Raw genomic sequence first — 15,239 nt, 5'->3', positions numbered from 1 at the left:
CGGCAGCTGAGCGGTACCCAGAGGTGCCCAGCGGTGCCCAGGCCCTGGGACCCTCCGCTGCAGAATCACACGAGCTGAAGCCCCTCCCCTCCGCCCTCCGTCGGGAGGACAGGAGGTACTCAAACATCACGGCCCAGCAGGTCACAGAGCTGGACGACGGTGGCAGCAGCATGTGTCCCAGTGGCAGTGCGCTATTTATAGAGGACCTTACTCTGCAGACGTCTCAGAGCCCGCCCTCTTTCCACCTCCCCCCCCCCACAAGGGGCAGATCCTAACTGCAGCCGCCCTGCAGCTTGGCCGTGGTGGGAAGGCGCACCCCTCCAGGACCCAGCGGAAACAGAGCCTGGTCGCTGCCACGCAGCTTGACAGAGAAACTCGGCACACGGGTCAACAGTTTCTGCTCGTCACTGGGGGACACTCGGCTCCTCTAGACGAGGACTAAGGTATTTCAGCAAAGTCTGCGTGCTGGTCTGACAACGTGTGGACACAGTGCCCCTGGGAGGCTGGCCCCACGTTCTTCTGGACAGACTGAAGTCCCAGTGAAGCACCCACACACGGTGTGGCCGTCATGGCGCCCGGTTCCTGGGGGGGGGGGCAGAGGTCCTGCTGCACCAGGCAGCAGCTCCAGGCCCGCTGGACCTTCTGCCTCGTGAGATGCCGTCTGCAGGGTCTCCTGGGGACCTTGTTATGCAGCTGGTGGGTCACCGTGCTGACAGCAGCCCTCCCTCCAGGGCACCTCGAGACGTCCATGCAATGTCCACGTGAATTCAGCACTGACCCTGAGGGCCCATCTGCAGGGCTGACCACATGCCTCCGTCCACCAAGCAGCTGCCGCCATCCGCAGTGCGAACGGCCCGGCATGTCTGCTCCCTGCAAGGCAGACCCTCAATCATCGCTGGGAGCGGGGAGGCCTCAGCCCGGGCCCTGGGCCAGGTCGGTAAGACTTTCCATGAGGGAGCTGCTTGTTCTCTCCCAGAGCGGCTCGAGCGCAGGAAAGAGGGGAGGGCGTGAGGGGGGCGCACAGCCAGACGCGGGGCAGACGTGATCCCGGCCCCCGGGTCCACCTGCTTGCTGGTTTCATGACACCTAGACTCTGGAAACCCGAGAGCTCCTGCTGGGGCCTGAAAGGGCTGATTGTGTGGGGGCCGCTGGGCGGGTGCCCACGGGGCGGTGGGGGGCGGGCGCAGCGGCAGACGAGCCAGCACCTCGGGAGCCATCGCTTCCACCGCAAACCCAGAGGAGGTGCGGCGTGCCAGCACAATAGGGCCCTCGCGTAAATGCTGGGGCAAACTCCGCGGGCGGCACAGACGCAGAAAACGTCCCAGCAGATGGACATAAACGGGCGTGCGTCCCAACACGTAGACTGCTGTGTGCGTGGGCGTGTGTGTGCATGCACGCGTGTGTGCGAGAACTGCCCGCGTTTCCACGTAGGACACCCTGGCACCAGAGGGACACTGCCGTGTGGTCCACCCACGGGGGGCAAGTCACAGACGTCACGAAGGAGACGCGGCTCAGGTGCAGCTTTTACGACATATTTAATCTGTGTGTTAAGTAAGATGCCATAAAGCTAATTTCAAAAAAAAAACACCACACCCTGTGGTACTGCCAGGATCGAGAAGTCGAAATTGAGAGCTTACGTTTTACGAGTATCGTTGAACCAAAGAATAAACTATAATCGACACTTATTTACGGGCCAAACGTTTTTGAAACAAAATCTGAGGGTGGAAACAACCAGAACACAGAGGCGCCCCCAGACAGCTGGCACTCACCGGGAGGCACGTCTTCCTGCGCTTCAGTGGCTCGAGTAGAGGAGCTTTGGGACGTGCGTTAACCCTGTCGTGTTCCGCTGCGTCCCCAGCAGACGGGCAGGTCACACGTGCTGTGCCATTTAAGGCATAAACTGTGGGTACTCGAGTGACTCGAGTGGGGACCGTGCTCGGGGCCCCAACCCCCCGGGCTCTCTGGGACCTGATGGAATATCCTGTTAGTGCCTTTTTCATTCTACACTCCTGGAAAAAAAGCCAAATAAAAAGCCAGCACACACGTGAAATAAACGTACTGTAACTCCTCGCAGGCCTGGTACCGTCAGCGTCACGGACAAGCCTGAGGACCCCTACGTCGCCCGACCTCAGAGCGGCCATCTCATGCAGCCAGCAAGTGAAAACCAGAGATGGAATACAGGCTGGGATGCCTCCAGCCTCGGCCCCCACTGGCCCGCGAAGCGCCTCAGACAGCACCGCGGCGGTGGGGCCAGGCCAGCTGGGACGCCACCTAACTTGTCACCTGGGGTTGGGGATGTGCAGTCGCTCTGCAGTTGAGTCACTGTAAATCGCAGGGCACGGCCAGGTCCCCCCCCGCCCCAGGGGACGGCACCTTCGTGCCGCAGATGCACGGGGGCAAATCCCAGGAGAGGACAGGCGAGACCTGCCAGCACCCCCAGGAACCAGCGGCCCTGTCCTGCTGAGACAAGGGCCAGTGCATGCAGGGCGCTCGTGGGGCGGGGGGCGTCACCCGCGCCCACACCGCCCCATCCCCCCTGGTTTCCTGGGCCGTTTCGTCAGCCCCCAGCCTCTCACCTCTCCCTGGGTGTAAACGACAAAGACAAAGCGTTGGCTTTCACGTGAAGGCCACGTGAAATCAAGCGCCTAGGTTCCAGCGCAGCTTTTTGTCCCTGTGTCCACCTTCTCCTCCACGCACCCTCCTTGGGTGGCTGCCTATTCGTAACCCACACAGGGAAAGACGCACGTGCCTTGGAGCCAGTTCCCACGACTGCCCCAGCTGCCCCCGCTGCAGACGCTTCGCAGGGGCCTGCTTCCTAAACCAGCGAGACGGCCTCGAACCGGCCAGGGATTCTGAAGTGCCTCCCACTCTCTTAAGAGAGACGGTGAAATTAAACAACATTTATACTAAAATGGAACTCCTGAAGTTCACTGTCATTAAACGTAAGCAGGGTGGGGCAAGGGGAGACGAAACATAACTGGGTGGAGATACGGAGCGAGAAGTTAACTCCACGAGGGGAACGTAATCTCTGCTCTGAAGAGACCCGTTTGAGTCTGTGCGGCCAGCAAGGGCCCGGGAGATGCGGGCAGATCGCGTCCCTCCTCGAGCGCTGCCCTCCTGCCCAGGCTCGGGGCTGGGGAGCTGTCCTCCACCCAGAATGAGCAGCAGCTTCAACTGTTCCCCTTTGACTAATTAATTTCCAAAAACCTCAACCACACAGAACACTGAATGGATGGGCTGGGATCACTGCAGTCAACTCAAGACAGCCGAGCTTCACCAAAACCCCGCCAGGCCCTCACCAGCCACCCCTGTCAAGGCGACCCGGGGAGAACCCGCCCCGACACTTGCTCAGAGTTCACGCTGGGGAGGCTGGGGGTCCCGCGGAAACATGTGGATTCACAGAAGCACGTTCACTGCGGTCCAGGGAGCCTCTGGCACGGGCGCCTTAACCATGGTCCCAACCCTGACCGAAACTACGAACGCCGCTTTGCTCTCAGAGGCCAGCATGTGACAGCCGGCCTGGGACTGTGGACACTCAGGAAACGGCCTGTAGCTCCAGCCTGAAACAGGCCGAGAGAACCATCTGCGGGAGCCACACTGGACTGGGTCTCAGAACCTCTGCCAGGGGCCCCAGGACCAAGAAAACGGTGGACAAACACTGCCAGCAGGTGGGGTGCATGGGAGGCGAGGCAGGGAGGCTGGGGGCCGCCGAGCCCACACAGGGCTCCTGATTCTCCGGCAGCGAGGGTCCAGGGAGGTTGGGAACAGGAAGTCACATGATCAGGTCAGTGTTCTGAGAGAGAACCGTGATCACAAGGAGAGCGAAACAGAATATTGGGGGTTGGATTTAGGAACAGGAGACCTACGACAAAGTGACCTCATGACGCAGGTGAGAGATGTGGGGCCCTAAAGTGGACAGCCGGGTGCTCCACAGATGTTTGGAGCAGGACCGGCAGGCCCTGGGGTCGGGGGAGTGTGGGAAGGGAGGCACAGGGGCCGGAGGGGCTGGAGTGCCCGTCAGGGCTGGGAGAGGTCAGTGCCAGGTGGACGGAGACAGGGGGCAGTCTCACCAGCACCAGGGGCTGCACCTGTGCGCTCAGCACCGTGCGGCCACGGCGGCCCTCCTGGGCCAACGGGCCTCCGGCTGGGCCGTCCTACTCAGCCTTGACCTCTCAGCCAGGTCCAGAGGGGCCTGGAGACCTGCCTGGGCTGTGGACCGAGCATCCTCACACCTCACACCCGACACCTTGTCGAGGGAGCAGAACGGGCATTCACTGAGCTCACCGGGCGTGGGCCATTCCCCAGGTCACTCCCTGCCCACCCTCCCACCTAAAAAGGCTGCATCTGACCACGAGAGGGGCCTGGGCAGCTGGACGGGGGCCAGAGGGCACTGCCCAGTCCTCTGCCTGAGCCTAAAAGCTGTGGGGCTGTCTGGACCTCAAGGGGGCGATGCTTCTCTCTGTCCACCCTGCCTCGGCAGGACCATTCCGGAACTTTCTCAGACAGAAGCCCGGACCCAGCAGCCTGCCTCGCCAGGCACTGGGGCTGAACGCAAGGCACCAAGGGTCAGCAGAATGCGTGGTCCCCTTTTGTCCGGACTGCCACCCTGCTCCTGCAGAGATCTCGGGTCTGGCTGGGTGACCGGGGTCCTGCAGGCACATCCGGGTGAATCGGGCACCTCCTGGGCAGGACTGACTTCCCACAGCTGCTGAGGGCAGTTCTGGACCCAGAGCGCGGTTCTCCAGGGATCAGCCACTGAGTCCTGGGTGGCGCCCCCAGGGGTCTCACCTACAGACCACGAGCACGTCCTACAGGGAGGACGCCTGGCTTAAGGGTGTTTGAAAGCTCATAGCCTCGAGTCAGGAACGAGCCGGGGAGGCATTTGTGGGGCCTCGTTTCCACCTAAGTGGACGGGACAACTCAGTGGAGGGGGGCCAGCACCGGCGTCCCGAGGTGGCGCTGCACTTCACCCCCGTGGAGGCTCACATGCCCCCGGGCCGGCCCGCAAGTGCCCCCCAGCACCAGCTGGGGCCCGCCACCTGCTTCGGGAACGGCAGCTCCAGGAGTGACTCTCCCCAGGGTCCTGGGAGCACAGGGCCCAGCGGGAGGCTTGCGGGACACGAACGTGGGGAAAAGTGGCGTCTCCTGAGACGGCTGCAGCGGGAGGGAAACACCCACAACGTCTGGCTGGTTTTTTTAGGGGAAATGGCTGAAGGGGGCTAAGAGGCTTTGACCGTGGAGGCTGGGAGGCCGAGGCGGTGTTGGGGGAGGCCAGGAGCCATGTTCAGCGTTGGTCGGCACCCTGGTCTGGGAAACAGCTGACACCTGGGCAAGGGGGCCATGCCGCTGACGGCAGGCCAGGTGCGCATACGATCCACGCAGGGCCCACGAAAGCACCGAGTCGAGTCCTAGCAAGCAGGTCACGGGCCCTCGGCACCTTGTCCCCAGGAGAGAGACCCCATCCCTCACCAAGGTGCCTCCTGTCACCGCTGCAGGACCTCAGCTCTCAGGTCCTCTACATGAGCTGGCCTGACTCGGGAGTTTGCAGGGCACCTCTTTCCAAGTCACCCTCCACATCTCTACGCGGAGGGGGCCCGGTGTGTCCCGGGGCGAGGTCGCCTGTGCTGGGATGAGCCCCAGGCCAGGGAGCGCCTGCTCCTTACTATCCGTTCTCTGAGCTACTGACAAGCCTGCCGCGTGCTTAAGCATGTCCCCGGAGCTGCGCAGGGTGAAATTCCACTCACTCGCAGCTCAGCCTCTGCGTAAAAACCGTTCACTCAACTGCAGCGGCTCCTCGGACGGCGAGAAACGACAAGCCGGGCCTGACGCCGGGCTCTGGGCCGCCTCTCCTAACAGGACGGCTCAGCCCGCATGGTGCACACACACCCGAGCTGTTGGCCAGCATCACCCCAGGGACAGGGCCCCTGAGGGTCTATGGCCACAGGTGCCGGGACCCGCGTCCAAGCTCTCCGTGTAGAGCTGTGTGTCCCCCGTGGGCTGGCGGCCGCACAGCCAACCACGCAGGTGCCACCAACAGCGCTTCCCGCTCGACGGGCGGCCGGCCGCTGGCGCACAAGCCCTTCTGCCGCACCGTCGCCTCGGGCACTTACCGTCATCCAGGTCCAGCTGGTCCAGCTCTTGAGGCTCGCGCTTGACCGTTACGGGAATGGGGGCCAGACTATGGTTACTGTCCTCACGCACCTCGGGCGGCAGCAGAGGCCGGGCGGCGGCAGGCTCGCTCCTTGGGACCTTCGGCAGGGGGTGCTGCTGGTGGCCCATCGCAGACGGGCGGGTGGGGCTGCAGGGCTGCAAACAGGCCGGCTCTTGGGCACCGGGCGGTGGTGGAGAGGAGGGGCTGTTGGGACAGAGAGCTGGCCGGTGACCCGGGAAGCAGCAGCTGCTCAGCTGTGGACTCACCTGTGGCTGAAGCAGGGCGGGGGGCGGCAGCTGGGGGGAGCCGGGGTGCACGCCCGTGGGCCTCGGTGCCTCCTGGCCGGTGAGGACCCCTCCGGCTGGCCGCTGAAGTCCGAGGTGGCCATGGCCCAGGCTGGCCACACCCTGGCTGTAGGGGGCAGCAGAGAGGTCGTGGAGCTTCGGGCTGGAGCTGGGTGGCGGGGACATCCCGGTGCTTCTCTGCGGACAGGGCGGGAAGCCGGCCCCGAGGCAGGAGGCCGGGTCGGGCGGCGTGGCCAGTGGCTGGCCGTAGCAAGGCTTCGGGAGGGGGCTCGGGCCCTGGCGCGTTGGTCCACAGGTGAGAGCAGGCTCGTAGTCGTCACTGGGCTCTGTTTTTATGACTGGAACTGCGAGGGGGGAGAGAAGACAGAGAACGTGAGCTGCAGGGGGTGGGGCGGGCAGCTTGCGGCGGGTGACCTCGGAAAACAAACAGAGTTTTGACTGAGTCCCTGTGCAGCTCCTGCCCGGGCCTCCCACCCAACTAAAGAGGGCGTGAGTCATCGGACCCGAGAGCAGCAGCTGGTTCTGATTCTGAGAGCACTGCTTCCCTTGGCCTCTCCCCCAGCACTGACATGCTGTGAAAATCCATTTGCAAACTGCAGGGGAAGCCTTGGACCCAAGGGCCCACGGATTTGTAGTCATCAAAGCGAAAATCTTAACTTGGATGTACTACTCATTTTGCTGCTACCGACGCCCTAGCTGATAAACGTCTGCATGTCTGGGAAACCGGAGCACACAGGAGGACGGCGCTGAGAAGTCCCGCAAACCCAGCAGAAGGACGAGTGAGCCCCTGCCCCAGGGCAGAGCCCTTCAGCCACCGGACGGGGATGGGGGAGCCCTTTGACGCGAGCAAAATGCCGTCTGTCCCTCCTTCCCGCTGCTTTGCTCCTGCGAGGAGACAACGGAGGACCAGGGATCACGCGGCTCCCAGGGCAGAGTCAGAGGCTCCACACAACCTCCAGAGTGCTCTCCGGTCCACCCAGAGCTGGCAAGGGGACGAAGAGGGACCGGAGGGGAAGAAAATGGGCGGGTGTGCCTGTGGGGTCTCCTCGGGCACTCGGGCTCCGTCCCGACCCACAGCCCCGGTCCTGCCCGCCCTTACTGCCCGTGGCCCCGTTTTCTCACTGTCTTTATCTCTGTTTACATGAGACCCCTTGACGGTCAAACTACTCTGAGAGAGACTAGTGAGAGCCCACTTCAGTTCACACCGGACGCCCCGGACGCTGAAGGCGAACGTGGGTGGGTGAGCTGTCAGCAGACCCTCATCACATTTTCACCTCCCCGCGCGCACAGGTAGATTCCTGGCGGCGGGGTGGCCACACGGAAGGAAGGCCCCTCAACCCCAGGCTGTGGGCCTAGGTGTGGCCCCTTCCTCCTCCTTGAATAAATGAAGACTCTCCCCCAAACATAGCTGTGCCTCACGAAGGCCCTGAGCTGGCAAGTTTGCACATCTGTTTGCTGTTAGGGCCACGGTGCCTGCGGCTTCCCCGGCAGCCGGACGTCGCAGACCAGCTCTTCCGCAGAGTGTCTGCAGGGCGCCTGGGCAGTGCGGCAGCTGTGTGGCTGGGACCCCGCTGATGCCCCAGACCAGCTGAGGCAAGAGCATGGCACTCTGCTCGGGGGTCTCCAAGTCCTAGGCTTTGGGCTCGTGGGGTCCCCGGTGGGGGTCATTGTCTTCGGTCTCGCCTTTTCCGCCTGCCGACACCCACCCCCACCCCTTCCTCAATCACCGCCTGTCTTTGATGCATCCCCCTTCACACAGAGCAGGGAGATGCCCAGTTTCAGGGCGACTGGATCCCCAGGTGGAGCTGACAGCTGGAAGGAGACACAAGGAGGGGATGCAGTCTGTCACTCCCTGATGTGCCCTCTCTGCCCTGAAGCCTGGCCAAGAGCTGGGAGGTCTCAGCCCTGCCGGAAACCCTGCTTCCAAGGCCCGGGCCCCAGCACCCCCAGCACTCCCAGACCAGATAAGCCCAGCAAAGCTGACATGGGACGTGGGGGTGGGGGCAGGCAGGCAAGCCTGCAGAGACCACAGGGCGTCTTCACACTGGGTGCGCCGTGGGGGCCGCTGGGTGGGTTTCCATCAGCCAGGCCACCTCCACACTGAGGGCCGATGCCCACACACACTCACGGCCCTTCACCGAACAGATGTCTCTTTCCTGAGAGCGCCGCAGGCCGGGCTCTGCACGGGGGGCTGGAGTCCTGGGGCTGCACTCAGCCAAAGGCCGCCGCTGGCTGCTGCAGGACACTGAGAAGCCAGCTGCCCTCTGTGCGGAGTCCGATTCACGTGCTGATCCCACGCCAGTGAAGTACCCCCAGGTGCCCGGCAGCAGCTCAGAGTCTCGGGCGGAGCCGTGTCCTTCCTCGCAGGGGGCGCAGGCTCCCCACCCGAACGTGCCACACTGTGGGGACCCCAGGCCCCAGGGAGCATGGCACCAGGGACTGTTCAAAGTCCAGCTGGGGCCCCAGACTGGGCACGTCTGAGCGTGTGCAGGGGCTCTCCCGTGCCCCGCCCCCCAGCCAGCTCCGTGTGCAGCCTCACCGGCGGGCAGGGGAGAGCGGGCCAGCACCCACGACGGGGACGCACCCTGCTCACTTCCCACTGCGAAGCATGGACAGCTTCAACGCCATGGCCGCGGGAGGGACGGCCTCTCCCAGAAGCAGTACTGCCGGCTGGCACCGACGGCCTCAGCCTCAGGACACAGTTCCTTGAGACGGCGCCACGGGGCTGGGGAGCAGGTTCCCACCAGAATCCTCCAGAGATGGCGAGTGGACGCTAGCAGCCCCGAGAGGCCCCAGCCCTGAGAGGCAGGGCTGTCACTAAAAGCAGCCCCGACAAACCAACATGATGTGGTGGAACCAAGTCTCTCGCACTCGGAAGACGCTCGTGTGGAACGTGGCACCCCGGCAGAGTTCAGATTCTGAATCAGCGTGCGGACACTCCGACTTCTTAAACACGTGTGTCTGGCAGATTAAATTAAAACCCTCCTGGGACGCTCGCTCCACTGCCCTGGATTTGCAGCCAGGCACGAGGGCCAACTTGCTTCTTTCGTGAAGTGTCCCCTGAGCTCTTTTAAAACTCTTACCCTGTCTGCTCTGTCGACTGTCGAGGAGCAGCCACAAACACAGCTGCCAGGAAGCGCCCCAGGCGTGAGTTACCTGCCTTGCAGGGCAGGCGGAGTGAACGCCCAGCCAGGACCAGCAATCCCAGGAGGCCAGCAGGGGCAGGAGCGTGCGGTGTCTGCTGTGCTGGACGCTTCTGCATCTGTCCTTCACGACCTGTTGAAAGGCGCGGCGGCACCACGGTAACTCCCACGTCACCCTGGGAAAATCTCAGCAAAATGATCTTGCGGGGCCTCTGTGTGGGCAGGACCCCGCCCAGCGCACGGCAGGACGGTTCACGAAACACATCACCTTCCGATGGCGTTGGGACCCACTGAGTTCTTGCCATCGTGGGGTGGAGAGTGGACGCAGGCTGAAGCCCCAGGCTGGACCCCAGCCCACCCAGCCCCCAGGGCCGTCACGGCACACGACTCCAAGCTGGGCCCCTCCGCTCAGATGTCCTTCCCTGTGTCTGTGGCCCCTGCTCCTCGGCACCCACAAGGTGGCCGGATCCTCGCCCTCTGATGGCCCTCAGCCCTCTCTGTACAGCAGCCCGCGGACAGTGCTGCCTCCCGAGCTGGGGGAGAGACAGAAGGGTCCTGTGTGAGGGGACCCTTGTCCACGGCTGAGAGCAGCGCCCTCCTGGCCTGAGACTCCTATGACGGGGTGTCTGTCCACCGTTCACTGTGCTGGTCTGGGTGGGAGGTGTGGGGGCGGGCACTGCAGACCAGGTCACCCCAGTGGCGAGCAGTAGTCTCAGTCTGTCAGAGAAAGCGAAAGTGTTGGAGGTCAATGTGATTTCAAGGCCAACTGCTGGCCACAGAGCACATCTTGTGGAAACGTGGGCTGCCGGCCGGGCCTCACTCAGAGCATGACTGTCATTGTGGAAGTGGCACCCCAAGCCCCAAAGCTGCGTATCCTCTGTTGATGGCACCGGGGCTCCTCGCTGAAGGTGCCTGGGCGTTTCTGCCAGGAGTGGGGACACCAGGGGACTTGAGCCCCAGCGAGTTCTTCCTGCGCTGAGACTCGAGTCCCCAGGAGCCAGGCAGTGGCTCTGCCCTCTCCCGGCCAGGGTGGAGGATGGTCCTGGAGACGGCAGGGTGTGGGGGGGCGAGTGTGCCCTTCCACGGGGCAGACCCAGCCCCACATGGTTCTGATCCTGAACCGATCGTAACACTTCCGTGGACGCCTACTGGCCACCCAGTGAGATCAGGAAGGCTCAGGGCAGTTCCGGCCACCTTTCCGAATTCCCCTGCCCAGATTCCCATCAGCCTCTCCTCGGGGTGGACAGGCTCCAGTCCTCACGGTCACAGGTGTGGTGGCGCTGTGGGCTCACTCACAAGGTCAAGAAGCAAGTGTGAGCCCCATCCTGTCTGGCTCTGGGCACTGAGTGGACAGGTGGCCCCCAGGCATGGCTACCCCACCCCACCCCAGCCACACACCCCGGGAAACCACTCTGAACTTGTCCTCAGAGACTGAGTCAGTGCCAAGCAAGCCTCAGTCCCCGTCGTCCGGGATCCGCGCGAATCGGTCATTTCCACCCTGTCTTTCGCGCAGGGATTCGGTGGATTTGGTAAATGACCACCCCTGACTGATTCAGCAGATGATTGGGCAGGGGCAGCCAGAGGCCCCCAGCTGACGGCCACTCAGCAGAACTGAAGTCTGTGGTCCCACCGTGGCTGTCCCCTAGGACTCCCCTCAGATGGACAAGCCAGTGGGCAGGGCCAACTGCCCCAGGTGGCCGAGGGCATGTGACATGTCTCCACGAGGGAGCGGGGCTCAGACCCCAGGCCCGCAGGCTGTTACACAGACACCGACGTTTCCTTTCCTTTGCTGCCAAAAGCTCAGGGCATGCGCCTATGGCCCCCGGCAGCCGGGGGTGGGGGCAGCGGACGGACGCCATCTCGGGCTCCCTCACACCTGGGCACCTGGGGCTCATGCCCAGAACGGGACCCATACGTGAGGAAGGACGAGCTGGGTGTTCCCCGTGCCCTGAGCCAGCCTGTCCCCTCACTGAAGGGCAGGGCCCAGCAGTCCAGGCCCAGGACACCATCCGGCCAGTCCTCTGACCCCGAGAGGCCAAGGCTCCGAGGTGAACGGGGGCAGCTCTCTGGACAGCTGTGAGGGACGCATTCGGACCAGCCCCACTGAGTGTCAGCACCTCGTGAATCCAAGTGATTTCTTTTATCCAGAAACCAGGACTCTATGTGAAGAGGACACACCAGGCTGCTCTGTGAGTCCCTGGAGGTGGGAGTTTCACAGACGCTCGAAGCCCCAGCACCTGGCATGGCATCCAGATGCAGACGGAAGAAGGGAGAAGGGACACAGAAAAGCAGGCCAACCCAAAGCTGCGGCCCGAGAGCAGCTGTAAGTGCCCTGCTCACATGGACGGGCAGGGCCACACCCAAGAGGGGACGAGCCACACTCAGGGGATATGGGGGGCGGTGGTGGGGAGCTATGGGTCATCAGCCATGGCCCTCTGGTCATCTCTGGCCCATCACCCAGTGTGGCCTCTGTCCATGGCCAGAGCCGAGAGGGGACTGTGGGGTGGGGGGTGGATCAGCGGACAAGCCGACTCACTGACCCACACACCATGCGGCAGGGCAGTATGGAGTTTCTTTCTCCGGGAGCGAGCTCCAGTCCTTCCACAGTGTAACCAGCACCTGCGCCCAAGTCTTTGGGCGCCAGGAGGGCAAGGCTGTGGGCTCACGGTGGTGGGAACGCCCCGACTTTAACCACACCCTGCCCGAGACCTCAGCTCCACGGTGGCGGTGACACTGCCAACTAACCCCAACGAGGTGGTGAGGCCCCGACCCCACGGGTGGGGACCCACAGGCTTTGCGGAAGCAGAACGTGGACACCAGGAGACAGCGACCGAGGGCTCACAGAGGTTAGTGGGGTGCCAGCTCAGACGCGGACGGTGGGGACGTTGACTGACAGGGTAGCCTCCCCGTCTGTGGCGGCAGTCCGCGGCCACAGGTGTGCACCGCCCTGCCCTCCGGGTGCCCTACGTGGGGATCTGTCACCTCACCAGGCCGACAGCTGACTCTGGTCAACAGACCACACAAGCCAATGAACACATCAGGCGCGTCTCACCCAGTGTCACCAGAACTGCACTTGAAGGGGACCCGATTCGCCCTCCCGGTGGTTTGCGTTCAAGCAGCGGCAGGTCGAGGGTGGTGACCCCGTGGGAGCTCAGGGAGCCACGTGGGGGTGACCACCGTGCCATGGCTGCCGCCCTGTCGTGGGCCCAGGTCCCCAGGGGGAGGGGGTTGCCAGGTCTCCACGAGGGTGTGCCCAGACTCGTCGGGGGTCTAGCTTCTTCCTGACTCACACTGCCTTTGTTTTTGGTGGCCCGTGGCTCTCAAGTTTCTAAACAAAACCACGTCCCACCCCCGGGTCCTGCTAGGCCGCCTGTGGAACTGGTTTCTGCAAGGGAGTCCTTGGGTGCGGCCGCACTGGGCTGCCTGTCCCTGGCCCCAGCCTTTGTGAACGGGCATCCGCGGTCTCTTCCACCAGTCCAGGCCCCTCACCCGCCCCCTCTCATCTCTATTCAGGTCCAAGTTCAAACCTTCTCCCCATGGATTCAAGGCCAGGTTTGGGGAGGAGGCCCCAGGTGGGTGTCAGTCGAGACGGTCGATGCCAGGCTACTGATAAGAGGTGAAGGCGCCTCTCCTAATGCCTGGGGCTCTCCAACCGCCGAATCTGGACTCCTGACAGCCGACCAGACACAGCTGGACCCACGAAGGCAGGGTGAGGGCAGACCCTGAGCAAGGCTCCCTCACGTGGAGGGACCTGCAGGGAGAGCAGCTTCCATGCCCCTCCCCTAGGGCCGCTACGCCCTGCCCAGACCCGGCCTCCCGACTTGGCCGTCCAGGGGCCGGCGGGGGGCATGCTCCCCTCCTGCGGGCAGGGAGGGGCCAGTTCACTGCACCTCTGTGGCAGCAAGTTTAACATGGAAAGAGATTAAACATGCACCCCATCCTCCACTGGAACAAGGGCCCCATAAAGCTGGGAACTACAAGAGCCGCCTCTGGGCTCTGACGGAAAGGAGCCCGAGGAGCCTGCGCCCCCAGCTATGCGCCGGCCCCGCCCCCATGGCTCTCGCACTTGGACAGACATGTGGCTGCCACCCCGCTGAGCTGACTTGGGAGGAAGGTTCCAGAAAGCCTCCAAGGCCACTGACCACACGAGGAGTGCCCACCGCCCTCCTGCTCCGACCTGGCACCACACGGCTCTACGTTGCCTTTAGAGGGTGTTTCGGGCAGGCTGGGGTCCCGGGATTGACACCCCAGGACCCAGAACAGGCCAGCCTCCACACCATGGGCTGGAGACGTGGGTGCGGTCTGCTCCACACGGAAGCCGGCAGGTGCCTGAGAACAGGCTGGGCCGGGGCCTAGGTGTGGACAGCGGCTATCGGACCTCCGCCTGCGCCTCCTCAGCTCCTGGCAGGAGGCAGAGGAGGACTCGCCTGCACGTGGCCTCTGGGGGTACAAGGGACGGCGTGGGGGTCGGTCCTCAGGAGCCTGGCCTTGTCGGCTCTGAATGCCGCTGCTCCGCCCAGGCAGGTGCCACATGCACAGGCAGGCTTCTGAAGACTGGAGGGGCGGCCTCCGCGGTCAGGGCCACAAAGATGCAGCTGTCACACGCGGCGGGATGGGGACGTGACACTTCCGCTCCCAGAGCAGGGCGGGTGGGGGTGACCAGGAGGGCCCTCCTAGGTGTCGCTCGGCCACCCCGCTGTTGACGGCGCTGGTCCAGGCCGGGGCCCCACCTCCCAGGGCCTCGTCTGTTTATGAAATGAGGGGACATTGACGGGTCTCCGCCAGGCGGGCTGGGCTCAGAGGAGCCTGCCAGGGGTGGGGGCCGAGGGGCTGCAGGCAGGAGTGACAAGGGTCCCAGGAGGAGGAGGCCCACGGAGCTTCCCATGGTCACCTGAGTGAGGGTCCTGCTGTCTGGAAGGGGATTCGAGGTTAAGCCCAGAGTGCAATGCCACGGATTGGGGGGACATGAGCCTGAGTGCTCAGTGGAAGAGGTGAACTCAAAACCTGCCGTGAAGATGGGGCCAGTGGGCTGTCTGGGAGCTGGAGGGCGGTCTGGCCACGCTGTGACCACCCACACCGGCCGCCCCTGCTCGGCGCCAGCACAGGCGGGAATGGAGAGCCAGGCCCCGGGTCTGCGGATGCTCAGAGCCGCTCCCCCGGTGGCAGAGGCCGTGCGGGCTGGCGTGTGTCCCCCGGGCTTCCTCGGCTGGTCCTGGAGAAGCCCCGGGACCCTCACCCCCAGCTCCATGAGCCACAGACGGGCAGAGGCCCAGGTCAACACAGGCAGTTCTGGGAAACCAGCGAGAACACTTCAGACGAAGAGACGGACTCCCCAGGCCCCAGCACTCCTCGTGACTTACTGCTCATTTCAAAGACACTGACTTCGGCACGTGCTTTGAGTCACAATTTGGGACGCTTTCCTGGTGTGTGAGCCCCACCTGCCCTGCCTGTCCCCAGGTCGCTGGGCAGCGACTGGAACGTGACCCCGGAGCACAGGGACGTGCACACTGCCTTTCCCCCAAACCTGGGGAGCCGTGCCCCGCAGGTCAGGCTCCTTTCTTTAATCGGAGCGGACGTGCTAGACAACCTTAGGAAGCATGACCGGTCCTGGCGGGATGTCTGTCTCATGACAGGTACCAG

General features: G+C 63.8%; 1 protein-coding gene across 6 annotated transcripts in view; it reads right to left on the bottom strand.

Moving 5' to 3' along the window:
• The window catches only part of NFATC1 (nuclear factor of activated T cells 1), a 91,014-nt gene that overhangs the window by 21,369 nt on the left and 54,406 nt on the right, over positions 1-15,239 (bottom strand). For 2 of the 6 annotated variants that reach the window (XM_074355359.1, XM_074355360.1), the window contains exon 9: positions 6,111-6,800. In XM_074355359.1, the coding sequence (XP_074211460.1) occupies positions 6,111-6,800 (690 nt within the window). The remainder of the gene's footprint in view (positions 1-6,110; positions 6,801-15,239) is intronic. The other 4 variants (XM_074355361.1, XM_074355363.1, XM_074355362.1 and 1 more) reach the window with 4 other exon arrangements.

The sequence above is a fragment of the Camelus bactrianus genome, chromosome 30 (assembly GCF_048773025.1).
Source record: "Camelus bactrianus isolate YW-2024 breed Bactrian camel chromosome 30, ASM4877302v1, whole genome shotgun sequence".
NCBI classification, from domain to species: Eukaryota; Metazoa; Chordata; class Mammalia; order Artiodactyla; family Camelidae; genus Camelus; species Camelus bactrianus.
This window is presented reverse-complemented; position numbering and strand designations above follow the sequence as displayed.